We start from the raw sequence: 27,570 nt of genomic DNA on the forward strand, positions 1-27,570 counted from the left end.
ATATCAAATGACTTGGAGTTCCGATCGATTTAGTGTCCTTTTACCCACTACCAATGAAACTTACACGCTCTGATTTCCACTATCACCGGTAGTTAGTCAACAGTTGCTGATCGAACACGTCAAACATGGATAAATATATTTTGTTGTTCTTTTTTTATTTTGTTACAAGTGTTGATTCTTTACCTTTCAATGAAAACGATATAAAACTTAGGACCCTTATCGCTGAAAGCACTTGTAATTTCCCGCCTATGTTTTTAGCGAAGGATGAAGAATACGCTTCGCAGTTTCGGGCTTGTTCTGCAGATCAGATTAACGATGTTTTTAAACAAATGTGCTTTGAACTAGAAAAGGAATCTTTGTGTTATCTGACACCGAAGTCTGCTTCATCTCAAGTGCCAGTTGTATTACCAACATCCAATATAACCAGAAGCTTATTTTCCGGAAAAGACAAACGAGATTATGTGACACAATTATGTCTGTACATGACAACTTTGCCATGGAAATCAGAGGAATGCTCCAAAGAATGCTCTGGTGACGCATTTTTCATATGTGACCTATATGTGGCAATGGATAAAGTGTTACGTTCTTTCTTTGAACAAGGTATGACATTAAAAAATCATAGGGCTGAAAGCTCTGTTGTATTTTCTGATCTTTGCAATCTAAATCGGAATCCGGGTCAGCTAGGCCCTAAAACGTACTCGGCCCCCGAGTCAGCTCAGCCCTATTCCAACTCGGCACGGGTCAACTCGGCCCACTTTTCAAGTATTAATATTTTAGTGTGTGTCCTAGGACTCGCTGGGCTATAAATTTATATGTCCCAAAATTTAGCCGACTAATCCAAGTTACAAGGCTTAATATTGCTTTAGAGATATGAAAGGTATATTAACAATGGAATGAAGAAAAAATCAATTTGATTTCTACATCAATTACAATGCTTCTGATACTGAAATTATTCAAAACTGTCAAAATAATTTAATAAGTTTATTTCCATTTATTTAGTTTGAGAGTAATCAAAACTTTATTTTCCTTAATATTTTTATGCTTATTTATAGTAAATAGTGATGTTCCGATTGTCGCAAGTCGCCGATAATCAGTTACTGTTATGTAAAGCAATGATAATCGATTCACAAAAATTTGTTCCGCGACGTCGTCGAAAATGTTTAAAGTATCAAAGGGAATTAATTCTGACGGTAATTTTCTTTGCCGGTCGCAAAAAAATTATTTCGGAGACAATTTGGAGTTGAACAGGATCAATATGTGATGTAAACAATCATGTGATGTGCATGCTATTATTTGACATTCATTGAAAAAATAAAATCTATTTCGAAAAATTATGACTATATAAGGTTTAAACTGTGTTAAAAAGTGCTAAATGTAGTTCATGTTACTGAATATAATCAAGTGCCTTGGGAAGAAATGTATCATCCCTATTTCTTTTTAACGCGACTTTATTCGAAAAGTTATCGATTATGGCCCATCCGATTGAACTGATGATCGATTGGGACAAATTTCATCCGATTTCCATCACTAATAGTAAAACACATTATTCTTTCTGATCATCATCTGTAGAAGATTTGCAGACCTAGAATATGATTGACATAACTTGGAAGTTGAACACAATTTGGTATTTATTACCAAATTCCTGTCAGACAGGACTCCCTACTCAGAAAAAGTATGCATCCAAAAGATGCACATTATTTTAAACTTTGCATCCACAGCAAATTCAATGAGTCCTGGACTCAGGATGCAGAGGTAAAAAAATCACTGAGATCTGTATGTATTTTCTTGTATAAGTTTATTCTTATGTACTATAATTCATCTTGCAGGGCACCAGAGTTTGATACATACAGAATTTTGCATGGCTAGAGTTGCATCAAAAAATCATTTATGTCCATTTTTTTCTGACAGCCACACTTTATCTTTGCATACCGTGGCAACTTCCTTAACAAAGACACTTAAATAAATGAAAAAAACAAACAAAACAAAAACAGTTGCCCCAACTGGGATTTGAACCCCAGACCTCTCACACATTAAACAAGCACATTACCCCTGCACCACACGTCCACAGGGAATTTAATCGATGAAATAATGCCTGAATAAAATCAAGTGATTCTAAATTTAGAATTTCCATTGCATTTCGGGTTTGTAATATACGCGGATGAATATGATTTTAATCAATAAAAATGCTATTTCTAGCGATATTTGAGTCTTTTATATAAGCAGGAAAATCACTGTTAATAGATATTGTGCATAATGTCAAAATATACAGATTAGTGGAGTCTCCTGATGATTGGATGAAAATCACAAGAAGGGGCAGAGTGAACTATAAATTACATGTATCATAGCAAGAAAAGAATGAAAATAAAAAAAGTGATTATAACCAGAGACATAGATAACCGAGATAAGCTTTCCTATATACTCATTGAAATATTGCCTATAAAAAAGTGAAAAATTAAGCATTTTGTAGCAAATAAAACTTAATAGATGAACATTTGATCCTTTAATATTATAATATTAAATATTATATACCATTTGAAAGGTAAATCTATTATCTATTGCTGCATGTTAAAATGTTGGTAACTTTTCATGCGTTTCACTTTAAAAACATAGCAGAACATACCCACTGAGCCAGTTTTTTCGTCATATGAATACTTTTGTAACAAAAGTTATTATGTAGTTCTCTTTAAATATTGATGTATCATTTATTTAAATGGGAACTGTAAATATTTTTACCTGCAGCCATAGATAAATGCATAAGCTTTTAGAAAATGTATTATTTTCCTGATTTTGATATCTGGTTAATAAGTTATACTTGCTACAAGTTTTAGGTTTAGTAGGCACCGGTGATATTTTAACCGGTTAAGAAGTTTTGGTGTATATGACTCGATCATTATAGAAAATGAAATTCCATTTTTTTTTTCATGACATGAATCGCTCAATTTCACAATTGGGTTATGAACTTAGTCTTATCAGTATTATAACTTAATTAATTGCTTGGTAAAGTTTCTACTCACCCCTGAACCAACTCAGACCTGACCGACTATAAAATAAGCAACAGTATCAGCCTTGCCCCCAGTTAAATTGTCATTTTGTGACAGCTAATTTATATAGAAATATTTGTTCTGTTAAACATGCAATGCAATTTAAAAATGGTTTGTACAAAAATGTAATTCATGAAACAAACAAAACTTGGGTACATACAAATCGTAAAATTTTCGTATACTAATTACATTGCATTTCCAAATAAAGTCAAATATATGTTATTACCTCACCTGAGCACACACCAGAGAGGCTTTATAAGAATCTTAAACTGGCTATATATAGCTAGAGTCTAACTGTTTACAGCGGTAACGAGGCTCTGTCGAGTTTCCGCTAAAAAGTTTCACAAGAGCTGGATATTCCCATCTGTACCAGTATCCAGTGTTATTTTTCTTGCATATTAAATGTCATTTATTTTCGGAACAAAAATTACGAAAAATGATATTTTCATTATGCACTTTTTTCTTACATGTATATTAGCATATGAACTTACAAACTTCATTCATAACGGTAAAATGACTTCATCCTTTGAACACAATTAATTCATAAATGATGCAAGGCAATGCCTTCATTAAAAGCATGTGACTTGTCTTACATGGGGAGTGTAAGACATGGTTTTCTAGCACCAGTGAAAACAGTAGATAATCCTGTCTAATATGCAAGAAATCTTGGAAACTACATGAACATTGAAGTCTTCTTTTGTGAAACATCATTGCCAAGAGTTTAGATGTTTGCATGTAGCATTGCCTTGTTGACTTCTTCATGTGACCTAATTACTAACATAAACATTGATAAAAATAAATTTTGACCTTTTCAAGCTATGTATATCTAGTGAGTGATCCAGGACTATTATGGCCCTCTTGTTGTTTCTATTTGCTGAAAAAAAACAAACAATGACAACATTTGGAGACTTGGCGGACATTGCTGATAAATGCTACTATATGTAACCAGATACTATATATTTGTATTATAAATAAAGGAATATAAGTATTCTTATTTCAAAATGCACATGTATATTTAAATTACTTAAATTTTGAAGAAATTATTTGAAAGATGGTTGAGTGAAATAAATGTCAACCATATTGAGCTAAACAAAAGTATCAATGCTAGATCATGGTCAAAGTTTTTCTTTTGATTTTAAATGGAACTTGTCACAATTTTAACACAGTTAAAACTTATACATATTGATATTCACATAGTAGAAACTAAGATTCAACAAATGGAAACTTTTTATATTGAATATCGAGAGATGAAATTGACATACCAGATCCATATTCTTGAAAGTGACAAAAATACTAAATTGGTTCCAAATAATTATCAAACGATTTATACCTCGATCCTCACTTTCTGAAGAAAAAAAGTGGAGATAGTGTTATGATGCTCATGGACTTCAGTGCTGCTTATCCTTTTTGTTAAGGTCCATTTTCTTATAAAAGCTTTTGACTTAGCTGCTAAGTTGCAAATTTGGCCTTATTGTTCGTTGTCGTTAAAGGACATCAGTTCAGAAGGGCAAGGCAGATAATCTTAAATTTATATTATGAAAAGAAATGCCACTTTTTCATTTTAGGTTTTAAGCCCTGGTTGAACTTCATTTTATTGATACTTCTTAATATGGTTATCAATGCAATAAAAAATCTTGTCGGCCTAAAGTTTACATGTTTGGTATGTAACAGTATAAAGCAGACCTCTATTAAGTATGTTCAGATCATAACCATAACAATCAAATCATGGGGTCAAATGGCCCGTATTTGGGAACACAAGTGCTTTATTTAGGAAAATCTTAGAAAAATTTTATCCCCAGAACTTATATGCCTTGAGTTTTGACATCTTGTGTGAAGCATTGTTTATAAGAGCTTTAACAACTTCTTATTTACCATGGCATTGGGGTCAGAATTTGCCTACATGTACCCAAGGGCCCCAGTTGATTTTACATAGTGTCTTACAAAAATCCATAAAAAATTGTCTCATCTGTAAATGCAATGCCTATATGTTAGATGATTTACAGAGTGAGACAGTTCACCCCTCAGGTGGTTAAGTGTCTTGAAGGGTGAAGTGTCTTTAAAATTTGAGAGATGAAGTGTCTGGGGGTGAAGTGTCTTGTTCCCGCTTAGATATATTTTGTGCAGCATTTTATTGTATACCACTAGTAAGTTTGTTAAAGTGGCAATCCTGGAGTCAAAATTGGTTCCATCCCAGTGTCATTTAATTTTAAAGAGTCATACAAGGTTAAGTTTTAAAAATATTCTTCTCCCAAACCCCATTGCCTAGATCTTAGACAGATGGTTTGAAGCATTTTCTTTTGGACTTTTACCAAAATTTGTTTATATATTGTTAATATTTATTTTGAAGATGTTCCATATAATTGTATGCATACATGTATGATTTTACATTTTATGAATGAATGTTTTTTTCCATTTAGTTGAACAGTATTATCACTTTATTGAATATGAATATGAAAGCCTTGGATCATAAAAATGTACTTTCATAAATCTGATTTCCATTAAACAATTATATAGACATTTGAGACCTTACAAAATGTACAGTTGGAATGCAGATTTTGTTTTGTGACATCATAATTTAAAGGTGATTAATTGTCATTGCAGAAGCACAAGACTATACACACCTGGATGTTTTTGTACATTCTGGAGAGCTAGGATTCTTATATCCATATCCACCAATTGGAGCATTGCACAACAAAGATCTGTTAATGGACTGTGCCACTCCATCGCAAGATACAGGTTTAATACAACTGTGTAAAGTCATGGCTGAAGTTGCAGTAAAATTTGTCAAAAATAGAGTGAAAGCAACATTTCATGCAAGACAGGTGACTGAAAATGTAACTGCTGACTGGGACCCATGCTCAAGAATGTCAACTTTTGCTGCCTTCAGTACATCACAAGAATTTACACAACTTCAGCAGGACTGTCCTCAACTTTGTAATGCATCTATGGGCATATGTAAATTGATATATTTGGGTATTGAAACTTACCAGAATTTAACAGGTAAGACTTGAAAAATGAAATATTTCTAGGTCACTAAGTTACAAATTTATTATAGTAAGTCAAAGGAAATGAGATTTTTTGTTTTGTTATTCTGTAAATTTTGTCATAGGAGTTTGTGGTTAAATTTTTCTAAAATAGCTATTAAAAATAATTTCCAACCATTGAACAGAATGATGGCCACTAATGTAAAACATATTAGAAGGCTTACATGTATTATGTTGACATTTACTCCTTATCTCAGTCTATAGGAATAAAATGGCTTACATTTTTATTTTGTCCAATCTAGGGATTTTTGAGGGCTTATTTTACAGCCGATATTCAGTCATATTCCCATTTGAAAACAATATATTTTTTCCAAATCCACAGAAAATATTCCCATATGAAAGATATAAAAGTAAGATACTGAATGCAAAATTCTAAAATCTTTGAAAATAAGGGCATTTTCATTGTTACGGTGCTTAAATGTTTGATTATACCATCTTAGACTGTCTTTGCATTCATTTAATCACTGCATACTTCAGTCAAGCATTTTCCCCCAATTTTAACAAAACATGGCTGAAGTTCCCATCTCCATGGGTATGGGTCATTTTCCAAAAATCCTGGAAAAAAAAGTGTGTATATACATTTTTCTTTGTATCTGTGCCTTAACGTCTGTATACATGATGAGATTTCAGAATCAATTGGCACACCATATGTAGATTTGTCAGGAGCAAGCACCAGGTGTCAAGGTCACAGCAGAGTATTGCATTTGGTGTATTTTTCATATAGTCTTAAGTGTTGGTAGAGTTTGTGTCTGGGCCATAACTTCTCCAAGCATTATGGGGTTTCAAAATAAATTGGTACATAAGACTGCCTGTTATGTAAATAGATCATAGATGATGTGTAGCATGCAAAGCCCAGGTCTTTAGCTCAAAGGTCATAGTTATAGCAAGGCATTAAACTATAACATTTGCATGCATAATTGGATTAAAAAAAAGTGGTAAACATGATCACCATTGTTAAAGAATGCAATGTGTTGTATACAATACTGATGTTCATTTTTTATGTCCCGGGGCATATAATTATTAAACCATACATCCATCTGTTAAATGTGCTTACATTTGGGAATTTTGGTGGCTACAGGAACAATAGTTAAATGTACTTTTTAGCCATTTGAAACCTCCATCTGTCTGTCTGTAGAGGGTTAACCTAAAACTGCAAGTCAGATTTATCTTAAGTTCTACTTGTACCAATGGCTTCATAAATTACACATTCACTAATCACATTTACACTTTCACAATGGCGATTATGGAGAAAATCTGGTTTTGTAGCATTGTTTCTCGTTTTTTGCTTCAAATAGTTATTTCTTAGATTTACCATTTCTACTTCATGCCACTATTATGGCCGTTTCTCTTTTGTGCAACTGTTAAGGAACATCAACAAATTTGATAAGGACTTTCTTTTACAGGTGGTCGAGTCAATTCACTGGCAAACGAGTTACCTATAATAGATGATGCTGTTAACAACCCGTCATCATTAGATAACAAGTTTAATCCTGAAAGCCAAAGCAAACCTGAAGTAAAGACTACTGATACAGGAAATGTTGGAGGAAATCAAAATGCAAATGGTATTACTGGAGGACAGTCACAAGTTGGTACTGGAGGACAGCCACAAGTTGGTACTGGAGAACAGCCACAAGTTGGTACTGGAGGACAGCCACAAGGTGGTACTGGAGGACAGCCACAAGGTGGTACTGGAGAACAGCCACAAGGTGGTACTGGAGAACAGACACTAGGTGGTACTGGAGGACAGCCACAAGGTGGTACTGGAGAACAGCCACAAGTCGGTACTGGAGGTCAGCCACAAGTTGGTACTGGAGAACAGCCACAAGTTGGTACTGGAAGACAGCCACAAGGTGGTACTGGAGAAGAGCCACTAGGTGATACTGGAGGACAGCCACAAGGTGGTACTGGAGGACAGCCACAAGGTGGTACTGGAGAACAGACACTAGGTGGTACTGGAGAACAGCCACAAGGTGGTACTGGAGGACAGCCACAAGGTGGTACTGGAGGACAGCCACAAGTTGGTACTGGAGGACAGCCACAAGGTGGTACTGGAGAACAGCCGCTAGGTGGTACTGGAGAACAGCCACAAGGTGGAACTGGAGGACAGCCACAAGGTGGTACTGGAGGACAGCCACAAGTTGTTACTGGAGGAAAGCCACAAGGTGGTAATGGAGAACAGACACAAGGTGGTACTGGAGGACAGCCACAAGGTGGTACTGGAGGACAGCCACAAGGTGGTACTGGAGAACAGCCACAAGTTAGTACTGGAGGACAGCCACAAGGTGGTACTGGAGACAAGACACTAGGTGGTACTGGAGGACAGCCACAAGGTGGTACTGGAGAACAGCCACTAGGTGGTACTGGAGGACAGCCACAAGGTGGTACTGGAGAACAGACACAAAGTGGTACTGGAGGACAGCCACAAGGTGGTACTGGAGAACAGCAACAAGGTGGTACTGGGGAACAGCCACAAGGTGGTACTGGAGGACAGCCACAAGGTGGTACTGGAGGACAGACACTAGGTGGTACTGGAGGACAGCCACAAGGTGGTACTGGAGAACAGCAACAAGGTGGTACTGGAGAACAGCCGCTAGGTGGTACTGGAGGAAAGCCACAAGGTGATACTGATCTGTCTGCAGGGCTATCAGTCACCAAAACAACAAATGGTAAGATACCTTAGTTAACTTTTAGCTCACCTGTCACAAGTAACATGGTGTGCTTTTGTGATCGGTTTTTGTCTGGCGTCCGTCGGTCCGTTATCCGTCCATCGTCTGTCCATCCGTAAACTTTATCTTTAGACAACATGTTCTCATAAACCGCTAAGTCTATTTTATCCAAACTTCAAAGGAAAGTTGCTGTGGTAGTCAACTTTCAAATTTGTTCAAAGAATTTAATTCCATGCAGAACTCAGGTTGCCATGACAACTGTAAGAAAAAACTTCTTTTATAAAACCGAAAGAGCTGAAGCTAAAATATTTGGCATGAAACATCGCCTAGTCTGTGTATACCAAGTTATTTTCAAATAAAAACCCCAGGGTAGTGGCGACATATAGGGATCACTTCTCCGTCGTCTGTCTGTCCGTCTGTCTGTCCGTCCGTCACAAAACTTGTCCGGACTACTCCTTATAAACTACTGGTGCAATTTCATCCAAACTTTACAGGAATGATCAGTACCAAGTCTAGTTGTGCATATTGTCAGCATTTTCCGGTTCAATGATTTTTGTCAGAGTTATGGCCCTTTAATAATTTTTAATTTTAAAGTTTGTCCGGACTACTTCTCTTATACCACTAATGCAATTTCAATGAAACTTTACAGGATTGATCTGTAGCTCAAGTCCTTGCGCATATTGCACGGGTTTTCCGGTTGAATGATTTTTGGCCGAGTTATGGCCCTTTGATAAAAAGGTGTTTTTTTTCTGTGTGTTGCCAGATACGCAAAAGCTTGTCCGGACTACTCCTCAAAAACTACTGGTGCAATTTTATCCAAACTTTACAGGAATGATCAGTACCAAGTCTAGTTGTGCACTGTCCGTCTGTCTGTCCTTCTGTCACAAAATTTGTCCAAACATGAAATTGGCCATCATGAGGCGACACATGTGATTACTGATCGCTCTTGTTCTTATTTGAATTTACATGAAAACTTTAACCCTTTACCTCATATATACGCGAAACAATGCACTTTCGACCCCCCCCCCCCTTTTTTTTAGGCCTCAAATAATGAAAAAATGTCCTATTTGGGCCCCAAACACATGTTTTTGTTTGAGAAGTGTTGCTAAAAAAATTGAGCACTTTTTCGGCGCGTCCCCCCATCCAAAAGATACATCAGGGTGTTGCCAGAAGGGGGATGTGCCCCCTTCAGTTAGGGGGGTTTGAAGGGGGGCGGAGTCCCCCTCATCGCCAAGAAAATTTTGGACTTGTGAGAGGCTAAAAATGACCCCAGGTCGATCATAATGTAATGTGTAACCAACGCTGAAAAACCTTTGACTCTATCTCAAATCCTTGAGAAGTTGCAGCACTTTGAAATAAATTTTGATGGAAAAAATCAAGGCAAAATAGTGATTTTTGGCCATTTTGAGATGTCCCCTCGTTGCCATGGTAACAGGAAATTTAAGACTGAGCATGTCGTTACAAAGGCAATGGTCCAGTCAACATTTGTGCCAAGTTTGATTAGTATTGAAGCATTTTTCATAGTTTCATAGCAGTTTGAACTTGTAACAGGAGGCTTTTCAGTGAAAACGGCCATTTTTCACAATATGCTCATGGGGGAAAGGGTTAAAAATCTTCTTTTAAAAAAAAACTAAAGAGCTAGAGTTAAGATGCTAAGCATGAAATATCTTCTAGTGAGTGTCTACCAAGTTTGTTAAAATAAAAGCCCCAAGGTCAAAATTTGGTGGGGGGGAAGGGTCATTGTTTTTCCCTTTATGTGTGCAGTAAAAACTTTAAAAATCTTCTTTTAAAAACCCTAAAAAGCTAGAGCTTAGATATTTATCATGAAACATCTTCTAATGGGTGTCTACCAAGTTTGTTCAAATAAGAGCCCCTGGGTTAAAATTGGCCCTGCCCCGAGGCCTATATACAGGCGATCAACTTCAGGGCCATCATGGCCCTCTTGTTTATATAGGTATAGTTTTGATAGTATTATTTGAACAGTCTACATAACAAAAAAGAACTACTAAGTTCTACTCTTGTGGATAAATTTACTTTAAATTTTCATGACAGAATACATAGTATTTAATGTGCTTTATTAGATGTTTTAGTATATGTCTTCTTACATGGAAAGCTACAAATTTAAAATATCACACACAACAAAATTTATTATATTACGAGCTGGACAGTAATTTGAATTGTTTACATTAGTTTATGGAATAGTTTACTATGTCTCTAAAAAAATTTGGGAGACATTGTTTTTGCCTTCGCCATCTGTCTGTCCTTCTGTCCGGATGTCAGTTCATCCATCTGTCCGCATTAAGCTTGTCCGCCCTTCACAGGTCAAACTACCAGTGGGATTTCAACCAAACTTTCAGTACCATCCCTAGTTGTGCACTTAACCGGCACGCTCTGCTTCGCTGCACAAAATGGCCACCAGAGCTGAAAAAAGAAAAATCTTGTCCGACCTTTGAAGGTCATACAACTGGTGGGATTTCAGCCAAACTTTACAGGAGTGATCAGTACCTTCCCTTGTTGTGCACATTTCTGACATGTTCCTCTTTTCTGCACAAAATGGCTACCAGAGCTAAAAATAGAAAAATCTTGTCTGGCCTTCACAGGTCAAACTACTGGTGGGATTTCAACCAAACTTTACAGGAGTGATCAGTACCTTCCCTAGTTGTGCACATCACTGACATGTTCTCTTTTCTGCACTAAAATGGCCACCAGAGCTAAAAATAGAAAAATGTTGTCTGGCCTTCACAGGTCAAACTACTGGTGGGATTTCAACCAAACTTTACAGGAGTGATCAGTTGTGCACATCACCTGCACATTTCACTTCCCTGCACAAAATGGTTTAGAAAAGCCTTGTTCAGCCTTCACAGGTCAAACAACTGGTGGGATTTCAACCAAACTTTACCAGAGTGTTCAGTACCATCCCTAGTTGTGCACATCACCTGCATGTTCCAAAATCTTGTTTGGCTTTCACAAGTCAAGCTACTGGTGGGATTTCAATTAAACATCACATCAGTGACCATTCATACAGGGCGTCCACTCTCCTATATTTTCCTATATATTCCTATATTGTGACCATTTTGCTATTATAAATTTCCTATATTTTCCTATAATTGGTCAAAATTCTTATAAATTCCTATATTTTTGGAAATAGTTTGTACAGGTAAGCAAGGAAGGAAGCATTTCTAAGGAATAAATTTAATAAATGGACTCAGAACACCTCTTTATTATCAGTATATGTTATTTTCTTCATTCCTACAGGAATGGCCACCCTGCCAAGCCCAACCAGTTATGAATAAATGAATATTTGAAAGATAAAACAAATATGCCTCTGAAGTATTTTAGTTAGAAATGACATTTATTGTTATGCAGGTTACATTTAAAAACTGATATTCTTATGCTGTATTAAAATACTGAAATAACAAAGTAGTATATTAAGAGGAAAATCTGTTTCAATGTTAGAAAATATTTATCAACAGAGGAAGACTATCTCAGAGGGAAATTCTTGGGTTGTGCAAGTGTTGCTCAAATGATTTTCTTGCATATCAGACAGGATTATCTACCGTTTACACCGGTGCTAGAAAACTCTATCTTACACCCCCCATGTAAGACAAGTCACCTGTTTTAAATGACGTCATTGACGCGAGCCTTTTATGAATGAATTGCGTTCTTAGGATATGTCACTTAACCGTTATGAATGAAATTGTCAGTTCATACACTACTATAAGTAAAAAGTGCGTTATGAGAATATCCGTTTTTAGCTCGACTTTTTTTTTTTGAAAAAAAAAGTAGAGGTATTGTTATAGTCAGGTCGGCGTTGCCGTTGCCGTTGCCGTTGCCGTCCGAAAACTTGTACCTGGATCATAACTTTTTTATTTCTTGGTGTATTGTCTTCATACTTGGCCACAACAACCCTTGGGACAAGACCTTTCAGTAGACCACACTAACCTTGACCTTCATCCATAAATGACCTTGACCTTCAAGGTTAAAAGTCCAATTTTTGCTTGTTCATGCTGTTATTGGCTGTAACTTTGTTATTTTTGAATGGATTGTCTTCAAACTTGAACATGATAATCTTCAAGGATATCCCTTAAAAATAACCAGTCAGACCTTGACCTTCACTCATCAATGACCTTGACTTTGAAGGTCAAATTATTGAAATTTTCATTTTTTTGGCTATTATTGGCTGTAACTTTGTTATTTTTGAATGGATTGTCTTCAAACTTGAACATAATAATCTTGAAAGAGAACTGTTAAAAAAATACCGAAAGACCTTGACCTTCACTCATTAATGACATTGTCTTTGAAGGTCAAATTATTGAAATTTTCATTGTTTTGGCAGTAACTGACTGTAACTTTGCTATTTATATAAATGTGTGTGTGTGTGTGTATATATATCAAATATATATATATATATACATATATATATATACACATATACATATATATATATATAAATATATATATATATATCAAATATATATATATACATGTATATATATATATTTTTTTTTTTTTTTTGAATATATATATGCATATATATATATATATAGATATATATATATATATAGATATATATATATATATCAAATATATATATATATACATATATATATATATACACATATGTATATATATATATATATATATATATATATATATATATATATCAAATATATATACATATATATACATGTATATATATATATTTTTTTTTTTTTTTGAATATATATATGCATATATATATACATGCATATATATATATATATATATATATATATATATATGCATGTATATATATATACACACACACATATATATATATATAAATTGCGTCATTGTTTCTATTTTTAGAAATTGTGTCATTTTTTCTATTTTTAGAAATTGCGTCATTTTTTTCTATTTTTAGAAATTGCGTCATTGTTGCTATTTTTAGAAATTGCGTCATTTTTTCTATTTTTAGAAATTGCTGCATTGTTGCTATTTTTAGAAATTGCGTCATTTTTTCTATTTTTAGAAATTGCGTCATTTTTTCTATTTTTAGAAATTGCATCATTGTTGCTATTTTTAGAAATTGCGTCATTTTTTTATTTTTAGAAGTTATGTCATTTTTTTCTATTTTTAGAAATTGCGTCATTTTTTTCTATTTTTAGAAATTGCGTCATGTTGCTATTTTAAGAAATTGCGTACTGTTGCTATTTTTAGAAATATGCTTAATGTTTCTATTCATATATATACAAAATATATAAACAAAACTAATGTGACAAGACAGACCAACTAAATTTATAAAAAGGAAACGTCAATATATGTTCAAACCTTTCTATGTTTGCGTTTAGAAAAAGTAAAAAGTCGAGCGTTGCCCCCGCCCGGCGGTGGCTCTTGTTGTTATTTCTGTTTGAAAATAATTGATATGTTATATGCAAGAAAAAGAGTCAAACACCGGCTGTCGGTACAGACAGGAATATCTAGCTCTCGGGTGACTGTTTACGGCGGAAACTCGGCAGAGCCTCGTTACCGCCGTAAACAGTCACCCTTGAGCCAGATATTCCGGTCTGTACCGGCAGCCGGTGTAAGATTCTTATAATCTACAGCCACTTTTAAAATCGAAAAACTAAATAGAGAAATTGATCTATAAGGAATAGCAAAAAAGAGGTAGAAAATGGAAAAAGAAAGATGTTGTAAAAGATACTTGAAAGAAAAAAAAAGGAAAACTAATGACCAGTTTTTCTGTCTCCACCTCAAAAAACAAAGTGCCTCCTCTAGTTTTGTAAAAAAACAAAGGCAAGAGAAAGGAATTAGTCAAATAGTAAAAAAAAAAAGTTCTTTACCTGAAGTGAAATCTAGTTTTGTATACATTCAAAGTAATATGTTGAAAATGGTTCAACTTCTTTCTCAGCAGGTTATGTTGCACCATTCTTAAACTTTTTCTATATCATTGATTTTAATATACTCATTACTTTAAAATGTTTTGTTGCACCATATTTAAGAACAGTATAAAAAAAAGTATAAATAGGGCATTATTATTTTGATAAATAGATATGATTAATGCTTATTTTACTTGGTGTTAAGATTATTTTTGGGGCACCATGTTCAAAGTATTAAAAATTTTCTAAACTTGTATTGCATATCATTTTAAAGGGAGTTTTCACTTCCAATGTAGCATGTAAGGATGTAAGTTTTTGAAAGCCTGCAACATTTTGTATTGCTATGTACAAGAAGTACTTCCTGTAATCTCTTCCATACAAGTCACTAGTATTTTTGCAAAGCAAAATTTTTTTTTGTACTTTAAGCTTTGTTAATTTTATATGCTGCAGTTTTGTTTCATGATGTGAAAGTTAAACACTGTTTAGTTTTAAAATATATCAAACAGTTTTGTACTTACTGTAGGTGAGTGGAGGAAGAGGATAAACCTACTTTGGCTTATTATTTCTATTCCTATATTTTCCTATATTTTGGCCATGAAAAATCCTATATTTTGATGGCATTCCAATATTTTTTTGGGATAGTTAATAAGTGGACGCCGTGTGCATAGTTTTGGGAGACATGTTTTTGTGACAAAAACCCTTCTAGTTTTCATTTTGCAACCATTTTTATTGACTTTTTATATGCCCGAAAGAATTTCGAGCATATTATTTTATACCCCCTGTCGTCCGTCCGTCTGTCTGTCTATCCGTACCAACCCAGAGGTACTTGTGTGACTTGGAGAACAATGGGTAACAGTAAATTCTCTTTGATCCTATTCATTTCGTTTTTACTTGTGTGTCTTTTTTTTAAGCCTTGTGTGACTAAAAATGGCCAAAAAGAAAAAGTCAAATAAGTACTAATTTGTGAGTACGTCCGTCCGTCTGTCCGAGCAACCAAATAGGATTAGGGGGCCATCTAACAGTAAACAGAACAAAACAGAACAATAGAGGTCATTCCGTAACAATAGAATAAGGGACCATGGCCCTCTATTAAACATAACAAAATAACAAAAGAAATGGCCCTTTAAGTCCATTTAAGTGGCACGTCCGTCCATCTGTTAGCAATTTGGTTTCCGGAGCATAACTTAAGTTCAATTAAGGCCCACAATATTCAAACTTCAAAGGATGATTGTCCATATTGGGTAGAAGACCCCTATTGATTTTTGGGTCACAGGGTCAAAGGTCAAGGTCACTAGCCCCTTCAAATTGAAAACAGTTTCTGGAGCATAACTTAAGTTCCGTTTGGCCCACAGTATTCAAACTTCATAGGATGATTGTCCATATTGGGTAGAAGACCCCTATTGATTTTGAAGTCAAAAGGTCAAGGTCACTAGCACCTTAAAACTGAAAACAGTTTCCGGAGCTTAACTCAATTCCATGTGTCCCACAGTGTTCAAACTTCATAGGATGATTGTCCATATTGGGTAAAACACCCTGATTGATTTTCGGGTCACAAGTTCAAGGTAGCTATTACCTCAAAACTGAAAACAGTTTCCAGAGCATAATTTATGTTCCATTTGGCCCACAATATTCAAACTTTATAGGAGGATTGCTATTTGAAGGGCGTAATACTTTATTTAATTTATGTAATGTCTTACAAATGCTTCATCCTTACTAAAAAAAAACTTTCGGGCATATAATGCTCCGTCTAGCGGTGCTCTTGTTCAAAATTGCTACAATTATGTTGTTCTTGCTATCCAGAAACTTTAATGTTGGCAATTATTTTTCCATTCTTAATGGATTGTATTCATACTTGTTCACATTAATCCTTCGGACAATACCTTCGAGAAGACCAGCCTGAACTTGACATTGATTGATAAAGGACATTGACCTTTAAGGTCAAATGTTGAGTTTTCTTGATATTTTAGCTCATCTGAGGACAGTGTCCTCAAGGTGAGCTTTTGTGATGGCCCATTGTCCGTCGTCCATCGTCCGTGTCTGTGCGTCTCCAATTTCTTTAAACAACTTCTTCTCCTGAACCACAAAGCCAAATTTGTTGAAACTTTGCAGAGTTGTTCCTTGCATGAAGCTCTACCAAAGTTGTTCAAATAATAAGATTCCATAAAGCACTCTGTTAGCCAGGGCAACCAAAATATATTTTTTTACAAAAAATCTTTAAAAATCTTCTTGTAACAATCCGAAAGCACTATAAAATAGATATTTGGCATGAAACATCTTCTAGTGGATGCCTACCAAGTTTATTTTAAAAAAAAAGTCCTAGGGTCAAAATTGGCTCTGCCCCAGGGGGTCATTGATTTTCCTTATATACATGTATATAGTAGAATCTTAAAAATCTTCTTGTGAAAATCCAAAAAGGTAAGAGCTTAGATCATTCTTGGACAGCTCATTTCTTTAGAAAAGACCTTCAAGTAGACCATCCTGAATTGACCTTTACTCATGAATGACCTTGACATTTAAGGTCAAATGTTTGAATGTGGCTTGATTTTTGTTATAATTGGTCATTGCTTTGTTACTTATATTGCATTGTCTTTATACTTAGACACAACAATCCTGTGGACCTTCAAGTAGACCAAATTGATAACCAAATTGATTATGGCCTTCACTTATCAAAGACCTTGACATTGATGGTTGATATTATTTTGATTTCACAAGTTTTTAGCTCGACTATTCGATAAGAATAAGTAGAGCTATTTTAGTCACCGTCAGCTTAACCATTTATGTTAAAAGTCCATTGACATATGACTTTGAAACTTACACTTGTTCATCATCATGACCCTTACCTGTAGACAGGAGGAGGTAACTGTATCAAGCATTTTGACAGAATTATGCCCCTTTTTCGATTTTTCGAATTTACGTTAAAGTTTTTGTTATATGTTAAATATTTTCAAAGTCCATTGACTTAATTATAGCTTTGAAACTTTGCACATTTGTTTACCATCATGACTCCAACCTGTTGACAGGAGGAGGTAACTGTATCAAATATTTTGACAGAATTATGCGCCTTTTTGTGTCGCCTTGAAGTCGCCTTGAAAAGGTGACATATAGGGGTTACTTTTGTCGGCGGCGGCGGCGTCTGTGTCGGCGTCCTTGTCGGCGTCGGCGTCCGCTAAAGCTTGTCCGGAGCATAACTCAGTCACTATAAGTCTGATTGACTTCAAACTTGGTATGCATGCTTCTTTCAATAACCCGAAGTGCAGTGCACAAGGACCGGTACTCTACAGTTCTTATTTTTTGAGTTATTGCCCTTTGTTAATTTTCATACTTTAATTTTGTCCGGGCCATTTCTCTTCAACTAAAAAAGCTATGGACTTGAAACTTCATAGGATGATTGATCTCATTAAGAAGAAATGCAGTGCACAAGAACCAGTACTCTGCACTTCCTAATTTTTGAGTTATTGCCCTTTGTTAATTTTCATACTTTATTTTTGTCCAGGCCATTTCTCCTAATGTATAAAAGCCATGGACTTGAAACTTCATAGGATGATAGGTCTCATTAAGAAGAAGTGCAGTGCACAAGAACTGGTACTCTGCATTTCTTATTTTTTGAGTTATTGCCCTTCGTTTATTTTCATACTTAATTTTTGTCCAGGCCATTTCTCTGAAAGTATAAAAATTATGGACTTGAAACTTCATAGGATGATAGATCTCATTAAAAAGAAGTGCAGTGCATAAGAACTGATACTCAGCATTTCTTATTTTTGAGTTATTGCCCTTTGTTGCTTTTCTTACTTTATTTTTGTCTTGGTCATTTTTCCTCAAGTATGAAAGCTATGGACTTGAAACATCATAGAATGATAGATCTTATTGATAAGAAGTGCAGTGCACAGAAACTGCTGCTCTGCACTTATTATTTTTTTAGTTATTGCCCTTCGTTATTTTTCATATTTCATTTTTGTCCTGGCCATGTCCCCTAAACTACATTGTTTACAAGGCGACACATCCGACTCGCTGAGTTCTAGTTTTTTACTTAGAATGTCCGTTAAAGTTTTTGTAATACCTCAAATATTTTCAAAGTCCATTGACATAATTATAGCTTTGAAACTTTGCACATTTTTTACCATCATGACCCCAACCTGTAGACAGGAGGAGGTAACTGTATCAAATATTTTGACAGAATTATGCGCCTTTTTTTGACTTAGAATGTCCGTTAAAGTTTTTGTAATACCTCAAATATTTTCAAAGTCCATTGACATATGGCTTTGAAACAAGTTGAAATTTTATACTCTTCTTTGAGAGCATAATAGACTCTCTCCAAGGCCTATAACTGTTAAATGGATTTAAAGAAAAATTTTACCCTTTTGTTTACTAAGAAAATTTTACATTATCAAGGCTTTTTTACTATCAAGCACTAAGAAGAGTCGAGCGTTGCTGTCCTACCCGCAGCTCTTGTTGCTATAATTTGGATTAATGTACAAATTTGATCTTGACCTTTATTTGACCTTGGTCAAATTATTGAAATTTACTGTTTATTTATGGATATCATTCATACTTGACAAAAGAACACACTTGACTAAATGGACATGTTGAATTATTTTGATATGACTTTGAGCTTTGTTTGACCTTGACCATCAAGGTCATATTTTTAAAATTTGGTTAAATTGCCATTACCTTTTTACTTACAGATTTAATGAACCTTTTCAGTGTTTACAGTTTTATGTAAATTGGCTAACTTGTTATCCAATTGCTACACTGAGATAATACATAGTCACTGGTTGACCTGGTTTGCACAAAAGAACACATGGTTATGTTTGTGATACTGTTTGTGAGCAGTTAACCTAGCAATGAATGGAAAATATATGGCTAAATATTCCGCTACGAAAAACCGGAAAGGTCCATTAATACTTTGGACAAAAGAAAACATATTACAAAACCAATATGTTGAATTTTTTTATATGACCTTGGCCTTGAATTAACTTTGACCACCAATGTCATATTGTTGAATATTGCTTGACTTGTCATACTTAAAGATTTTCTTTCAAAAGAACACATATGATAAAACAGACATGATTTTTTTTCTGACCTTGATCTTTAATTCACCTGAACTGTCAAAGACATAATAAATTATATGAAATTTGAATTTTATTTGTTGTAGATATATCATGTTTTGTGTAAATACTCTTTACAGTTTTTTTTGTGATATTTTAAACAAGATTGACACTGTATATTAATAACTTATATTGCAATTTATTTGTAAAAAACTTAAATCTAACATTAACATTAAAGATTTGATCAAAGCTTTTTGTAAACTTTTAATCTAAAAACTGACATGTTTCTTTCTATTAGCACCAACAACGTCTTCAACAGATGAATCATATTCTTATGATGAAGGTAAATTGTCATTTCAATTAATAGTCTTACACTTTATTTTTTTTTTTGTACAAAGTTTTTTTTCTTTTCTTCCTATGTTGAAAATTCTGGTTGCTATGGCAACAAAATAGACTGAAAATATGGCGAATTTTACACATAAACTGGATCCAGTGATAACTCAAAAAGTACTGAAAATATTTTTATGAAACTTGAAATATGGGTAGATGACAGTCTGGAAATTATGCACATCTTTTTATTTTCTTCCTACTTCTTCATTCCTTATAGGATTTACTTTAAAATCCCACATCGTAATAATATGACAAGGTTTATAAATCTAGAATCCATATTTCCAGAATTACCTCCTCCTTTGAATTTTTCTTATTCATTCTTTAACTTTCTCATCTCTTCATGGATTTTCTTCAAATCCAAAATAAACATTCATGATATCAACACCTACATTATATTTTTGTTTTAATTTTCATCTTTGTTACTTACTATACATAATAGTTAATGCTATATTTGAAAATTGTTTTTTTTTTACTTATCTTCTTTGTGACTATAAATGGTATCTTTAAACTTAAAGTAAAACTCTTTATTTATCAATGTTCATAAATCTAGCATCGTTATTTCAAGAGTTATCTCCTCTTTAAGAATTTTGTATTTAAATATGTTATATTTTGGTAACACGGATGTTTAAAAAAATAACTTAAGAGTCTCCTTCAGTCTGTCTGTCTGTCTGTTCATAAAAACTGTTTCGACCTGATTTTTCCAACAAATTTACTTAAATTAGAGAAAAGTTGAAACATTAGTTATACTTATTCAACTTGAGAAAATTGGACCTTTTGATTATCTATTGTATAAACATAATTTCCAGACTAGGCAGGGAAACTTAACACATTACTATGTAAAAGACAAACTTAGAACTCAAAAGATTTAAGTTCATTTTTGTCATTCATTCACTGGTTAAATTGAATGGCCAATGGCCCGTCAGAATGTTGCTGGGGTTCTCACGTGTAGAGGACTTATAGATTGCTTGCAATACTATGATAATTGCTTGTTTCATATTATGATTACTATATACATTTTAGCATTTGTTAAAATTTATTAAAAAAAAAATGCTTTGATAAACTTGTAATCGTTTGCTCATTTTGAAATAGAGTATTTAATAATTTTCACATTGAGTAATAAAGAAATGTGTCTCGTCATCGAGTAACAGGTGATCACCAATGCCTCTCAATTAGATCTATTTATCTATTTACAATAACATATAATCATTCAATATTAGTTACTTCTAAAGGAGAAGATGCATATTTTGACATATGGCATATGGTTGAAATGATTCATTTTATATTAAATGTTGTATGATTGTGGTAGAGTGATACATGCATGCTCTATGAAGGTTTCAAAAGTGAAGATACTTCTGTATTATAATTATTACTACCTGTATTTTTATAATTAATGTTCTATGATCAGTTTGATGGGCTGTATGCACTTTTAAGTAACTATTAACTATGTATATTTGATGAATATATAATTGCCATTAATTGGTTTGATGAGTGATGTTGATAAAATATATTATTAGATGCTCATATACCAAAGTTTTCATGCTAAATATCCTATTAATTTTGTTTACACTTGCTCAATTATTAAAATAACACAAATCAGTAAGACTGCTTATAATAGTACAAAAGTACAAAATGTATATTCCTCGCCTTGGATTATGTTAATACATAAATACAAAATATATATTCTGCGCCTTTGCTTATGTTAATTTGTTCATTAGTCATAAAAATTTACCTCGGTATAAATTTCTATGGAGTTTCTCTATGCATCAATGAATTATATTTAGATTACAAACTAGAAAATGTTTGAATATTTTATTAAAGCAGTGGCCCATTATATTGTGATTTGGCAGAGATTATATTTTAAAGGAGCTCCACAGAGGTAAAAAAGTCCCCCCCCCCCCCCAAAAAAAAAAATTCTTACGTAGATCAAGCATTTAAAATAAAAAAAAAATCTGCAAAGGAGAAGTTAAAAAATATACTCAGAATTAAAGGCTCATTATGCCTTAGAAGTGCTTTTGTTTTTATTTCCTCAAAGCATTTTAGCTCATCAGAGTCGAAGACTCCGGGTGAGCTATGAGTATCAAAGGGGGATACTCCGGCGTCCTGCGTCAACAATTCTCTTCTACTCTGAAACTGCTGGGCAGATTTACCTTAAATTTGTCTGTAGCATCCTTGTGACAGTCACACTTAAATTTGCTTATGTCATTTCAATTGGCTTTTTTTAGGGGTCAACAGAGCTAAAAATAGAAAAACCTTTAAACATCTTCTACTACAGATCTAAAAGATGCATGATCACCAAACTTTGTCTGTAGTATTCTTGGGTAGTCTTTTATCAAATTTGCTCATATTAATATGATTTGGCCCCTTTAAGGGGTCTCTAGGGCTAAAAATAGAAAAACCTTTAGATATCTTCTTCTACAGAACTACTTGATGGATGATCCCCAAAACTTTGTCTTAAGCATTCTTGGGTAGTCTTTTATCAAGTTTGCTCATATTAATTTGATTGGCCCCTTTTAGAGGCCACTATAGCTAAAAATAGAAATACCTTTAATTGTCTGCTTCTACAGAACAAATTGATTACCTTTGTCTGTTGCATTCTTTGGTAGTCTTTTTTATCAAGTGTGCTCATATTAATTTCATTGGCCCCTTTAAGGGTCTCTAGAGCTAGAAAAAAAGGGGGAAAACCTTAAGACATCTTCTTCTATAGAACTAATTGATGGATGATCACCAAACTTTGTCTGTAGCATTCTTGGGTAGTGTTTTATCAAGTTGGCTAAGATTAATTTCATTGGCCCCTTGTAGGGGTCCCTAAAAGTTATAAATAGAAAATACCTTTAATGTCTTTTTCTACAGCACTTATTGGTGGGATGATCACCAAACTTTGTCTGTAGCATTCTAAAGGTAGTCTATTATCAAGTGTGCTCATATTAATTTGATTGGCCCCTTTTAGGGGTCTCTAGGGCTAAAAATAGAAAAACCTTTAGACACCTTCTTCTACAGAACTAATTGATGGATAACCACCAATCTTTTTGTAGCATTCTTAGGTAATCTCTTATCAAGTTTGCTCATATTAATTTGATTGGCCCCTTTTTAGTGGGCTCTAGAGCTAAAAATAGAAATACCTTAAACATCTCCTTCTACAGAACTAATCGATGGCTGTACAACCAAACATTGTCTATAGCATTCTTTAGCAGTCTTTTATCAAGTGTGCTCATATTTATTTGATTGGCCCCATTTAAGGGCCTCCAAAGCTAAAAATAGAAAAACCTTTGAACGTCATTTCCTATTGAAATCACCAAAACTTTGTCTGTAGCATTCTTAGGTAGTCTTTTACAAGTTTGCTCATATTTATTTGATTGGCCCTTTTAGGGGCAGCTAAAAGCTAAAAATAGAAATACCTTTAAACGTCTCCTTCTATAGAAGTAATGGATCGATGATCACCAAATTTTTGTCTGTAGCATTCTTAGGTACTCAAGTTTGTTCATATTAATTTGATTAGCCCTTAACGGGCCACTTAAGCTAAAATAGAAAAAACCTTTGGCCATCATTTCATACTGAAATAATTTAATAGATGATCACCTTCTTAGGTAGTCTTTTATCAAGGTTGCTCATATTAATTTGATTGGCCCTGTTTTAAGCTAAAGCTTAAATGCACCAGGTCATGGCTTTCTTCAAATTATTGTTTAAACATATTCTATGCTCAATTTAATATTAGAAAATATTGACAATGGACAATTTCCAACACTGTAAAACAATTGTTTCTGGTGAGTGACTAAGGGCCATCATGGCCCTCTTGTATTATTTAATTATGTGTAAGTAAACAATTCAGTATGTTATATTTTAGTATTTGAATATATTCCAGCGGTCACAATTTATTTTATTTTCCCTATATATTCAGACAACTATATTAGCTTTGCTGCTCAGAGATATTAATGTTTGCTGTGTTCACTATCTTTATTGTTCATATATGCTGAATTTTGTGTTCTGTTTAAGCATTCTTTTGTTTGTTATTGAAGTCTGAAACTACATGTAATTATATGACTTACAATAATTTTCCTCAACTTTATGTATGCATAATATAGGCTAAGTCAGTTGTAAGATTTGCTTGAGATTATGATTATGCCCCCACAATGTGGGAGCATATAGCGTTGCACTTGTCCGTCCGTCAGTCAGTCCGTCCGTCCGTCCCGAAATCTTGTGAACGCAACTCCTCTTAAACCGGATGGCAGATTTTGCTTAAACTTACAGGGATGAACAACCTTAATGTGTAGACGGTAGTAAAGGAAGGAATTTTCGCTGCGACCAAATTTAACAGAATTATGGCCCTTTGTTGATTTTTTCACTAGATACTATGTAGAAATTTTGTGAACGCAACTCCTCTTAAACCGGATGGCAGATTTTGCTTAAACTTACAGGGATGAACAACCTTATTGTGTAGATGGTAGTAAAGGAAGTAATTTTTGCTGCAACAAAATTTAACAGAATTATGGCCCTTTGTTGATTTTTTTCACTATATACTATGTAGAAATTTTGTGAATGCAACTCCTCTTGAACCGGATGGCAGATTTTGCTTAAACTTACAGGGATGAACAACCTTAAGGTGTAGATGGTAGTAAAGGAAGGACTTTTTGCTGGACCCAAATTTTAGCAGAATTATGGCCCCTTGTTGATTTTTTTCACTATATACTATGTAGAAATTTTGTGAATGCAACTCCTCTTAAACCGGATGGCAGATTTTGCTAAACTTCCAGGGATGAACAACCTTAATGTGTAGATGGCAGTAAAGGAAGGATTTTTTGCTGCAACCAAATTAAACAGAATTATGGCCCTTTGTGATTTTTTCAATTTATATACTATGTAGAAATTTTGTGAACGCAACTCCTCTTAAACCGGATGGCAGATTTTGCTTAAACTTTCCAGGGATCAACAACCTTAATTTGTAGATGTAGTAAAGGAAGGAATTTTTGCTGCGAACCAAATTTAACAGAATTATGGCCCTTTGTTGATTTTTAGTTTTCAACTTGTGGCACATGTAGTCCAAAAAATATTTGACCTAGAGTCATAAGATTGACAGAACAGTGGCGTGTGGGGGCATCCGTGTCCTATGGACACATTTCTAGTTTTATTTCTCACTCACTGTCCATTGTTCATGTATGTTAGGTCATCCTTCAAATTAATCTTTCGTACTAATTTTCATGAAAATTTTTAAAATGTATTAGAAAATAAAATATTGTCCAGTGATCAAAGAAAGTTATTAACACATTGTAAACAGTGCCTAAAATCTATAAAAATTACCAAAATGAGGTCAATAGAATATGCAACAATAGCTCTTACTATGTTAGTCTTGCTGTAGTGGTAAGAAATACTGCAAAATCATGTTAATTGCATATAACATGTAAATTTGTCTTGAATTGTGAATATTTTTTACTTCTAAGCCAACCTGAGCACAAAGGGTCAAGGTGCGCTTTTCACAATTGTCCATTGTCTGACAGTGCATCCATTGTTAACTTTTTAGCTCACCTGACCACAAAGTGGTCAAGGTGAGGTATAGTGATGGGGCTATGTCCGGCGTCGTGCGTCGTCAACAATTGGGTTGTTAACAGTCTAGCAGTCACAGTTTTGATTGGATCATCATCAAATTTTGTGAGAATGTTTATCTCAATGAAATACAGATCGAGTTCGAAGATGGGTTATCTCGGATCAAAAACTAGGTCACAGGAGCTTAAAATAGAAAAAGCTTGTTAACACTCTAGTGTCTGCGCAGTTTTGATCCAAATATTCTGGAAATTTGTCAAGAAGGTTGTTTTGATGATATATAAGTTAAGTTCGAAGATGGGTCATGTCCGGTCAAAAACTAGGTCACAGGAGCTAAAAATAGAAAAGTTTGTTAACACTCTAGTGGCTGCAGTTTTCATGCAAATATTCTGGAAATTTGTCAGGAAGGTTGTTTTGATGATTTCTAGGTCAAGTTCGAAGATGTGTCATCTCCGGTAAAAAACTAGGTCACAGGAGCTAAAAATAGAATAAGCTTGTTAACACTCTAGTGGCTGCAGTTTGCTCCAAATATTCTGGAAATTTGTCAGGAAGGTCGTTTAAATAATTTCTAGGTCAAGTTCGAAGATGTGTCATCTCCGGTCAAAAACTAGGTCACAGGAGCTAAAAATAGAAAAAGCTTGTTAACAATCTAGTGGCTGCAGTTTTGATCCAAATATTCTGGAAATTTGTCAGGAAGGTTGTTTTGATGATATCTAAGTCAAGTTCGAAGATGGGTCATATCCGGTCAAAAACTAGGTCACAGGAGCTAAAAATAGAAATATCTTATTAACACTCTTGTGGCTGCAGTTTTGATCCAAATTTCCTTGAAATTGGTCAGGAAGGTTATTTTTATGATTTCTTAGGTCAAGTTTGAATATGGGTCGACTTCGGTCAAAAATTTAGGTCACATCGCCCAAATATGGAAAACCCTTTTTAACAACACTAGAGGTCAACATGTTTGACTCAGTTGTCATCAAACTTGGCCAGGATGCTTGTCTAAGACATTGCTTGGATGTGGTTGATGGGTCAGGTGAGCGATCCAGGGCCATCATGGCCCTCTTGTTTACATTCTGGTGGAGTACTCTGCAAAAATTGTTTAAATTAAATCCCTTGTTTCAGTGACAATAGGCATTTTTCTTGTGTGGTTGTATCAACTGATTTAGCAGTTGGCATTTACTTGTAACATTATAAGTTAGTACTCGTTCACTCCAGTATTTTTTGTATGTGTATATATTTATTACCTTTAAAACTATAATCTATAGAACTCTTTTAACCACTATGTTATTTTAATATTTTGTATGTGCCAGTTTTTACAAGATAATTATTTATGAACTTTTTTAGCGAAATATAAATCATATGCTTCTGTATGTGAGACTGATTGGAAAGCTTGTGTGAAACTCTTATACTGATATATTCTTTATTGCCAGATTATTACACAGATTATGATGAGCAATTTAGAGATCCACCTCCATCTCCAAATCAAATGGGTAATAAAGTAGAATATATACACAACTACCTGGTACATTTACCTTATTTAAGTGGGAAGTGCCATACACCATAAATTACGAGGGATGTTCGAAATGTATTGCTTATTTTTATCTGAAGTCGTCAAATTTCAAGTTAGCTCAAAAGTGTTCATTTCATGCCCTCCAAGTACTCCCCATGGCAAGAAATGCAAAGTTTCAGCTGATGATACAGTATGCTGATTTGGGCACAGTAATAAGGTACTGATGAATGGCAGATCCAAGTGCCTGTCAGGACTTGTATTCTGCCCAGCAAGGAATGATTTCAATTTCGGAAACAAAAAGAAATCACATGGGGCAGGGTCTGGAGAAAAGGGGGGGTGAGGCAAAACAGTTACTTTTTCTTTTTTTCAAAAACACGAAACTATTGCGGAGGTAAGAGCGGGGGCATTGTCATGTAGAAGACGGATATGCTTAAAACCAGTGACAGGGCGTTTTATCAAGTCTTTGTAGTACTTCCTGAGATACTTT

At 34.3% G+C, this 27,570-nt stretch overlaps 1 protein-coding gene across 1 annotated transcript; it reads left to right on the forward strand.

Annotated features, from left to right (window-relative positions):
- Nucleotides 1-27,063, forward strand: LOC132738696 (fibrinogen alpha-1 chain-like; the record flags this gene model as incomplete). Its single annotated transcript, XM_060726282.1, is given in 5 exon segments — nucleotides 1-600; nucleotides 5,643-6,041; nucleotides 7,489-8,751; nucleotides 19,953-19,997; nucleotides 27,004-27,063. Coding segments are annotated over 5 exon segments (2,242 nt in total), but the record flags the coding sequence as incomplete, so codon positions are not given.
- Nucleotides 27,064-27,570: the final 507 nt, after the last annotated feature.

Source organism: Ruditapes philippinarum, unplaced genomic scaffold (genome assembly GCF_026571515.1).
Source record: "Ruditapes philippinarum isolate M1 unplaced genomic scaffold, ASM2657151v2 ctg2617_1_1_1_1, whole genome shotgun sequence".
Classification (NCBI taxonomy): domain Eukaryota; kingdom Metazoa; phylum Mollusca; class Bivalvia; order Venerida; family Veneridae; genus Ruditapes; species Ruditapes philippinarum.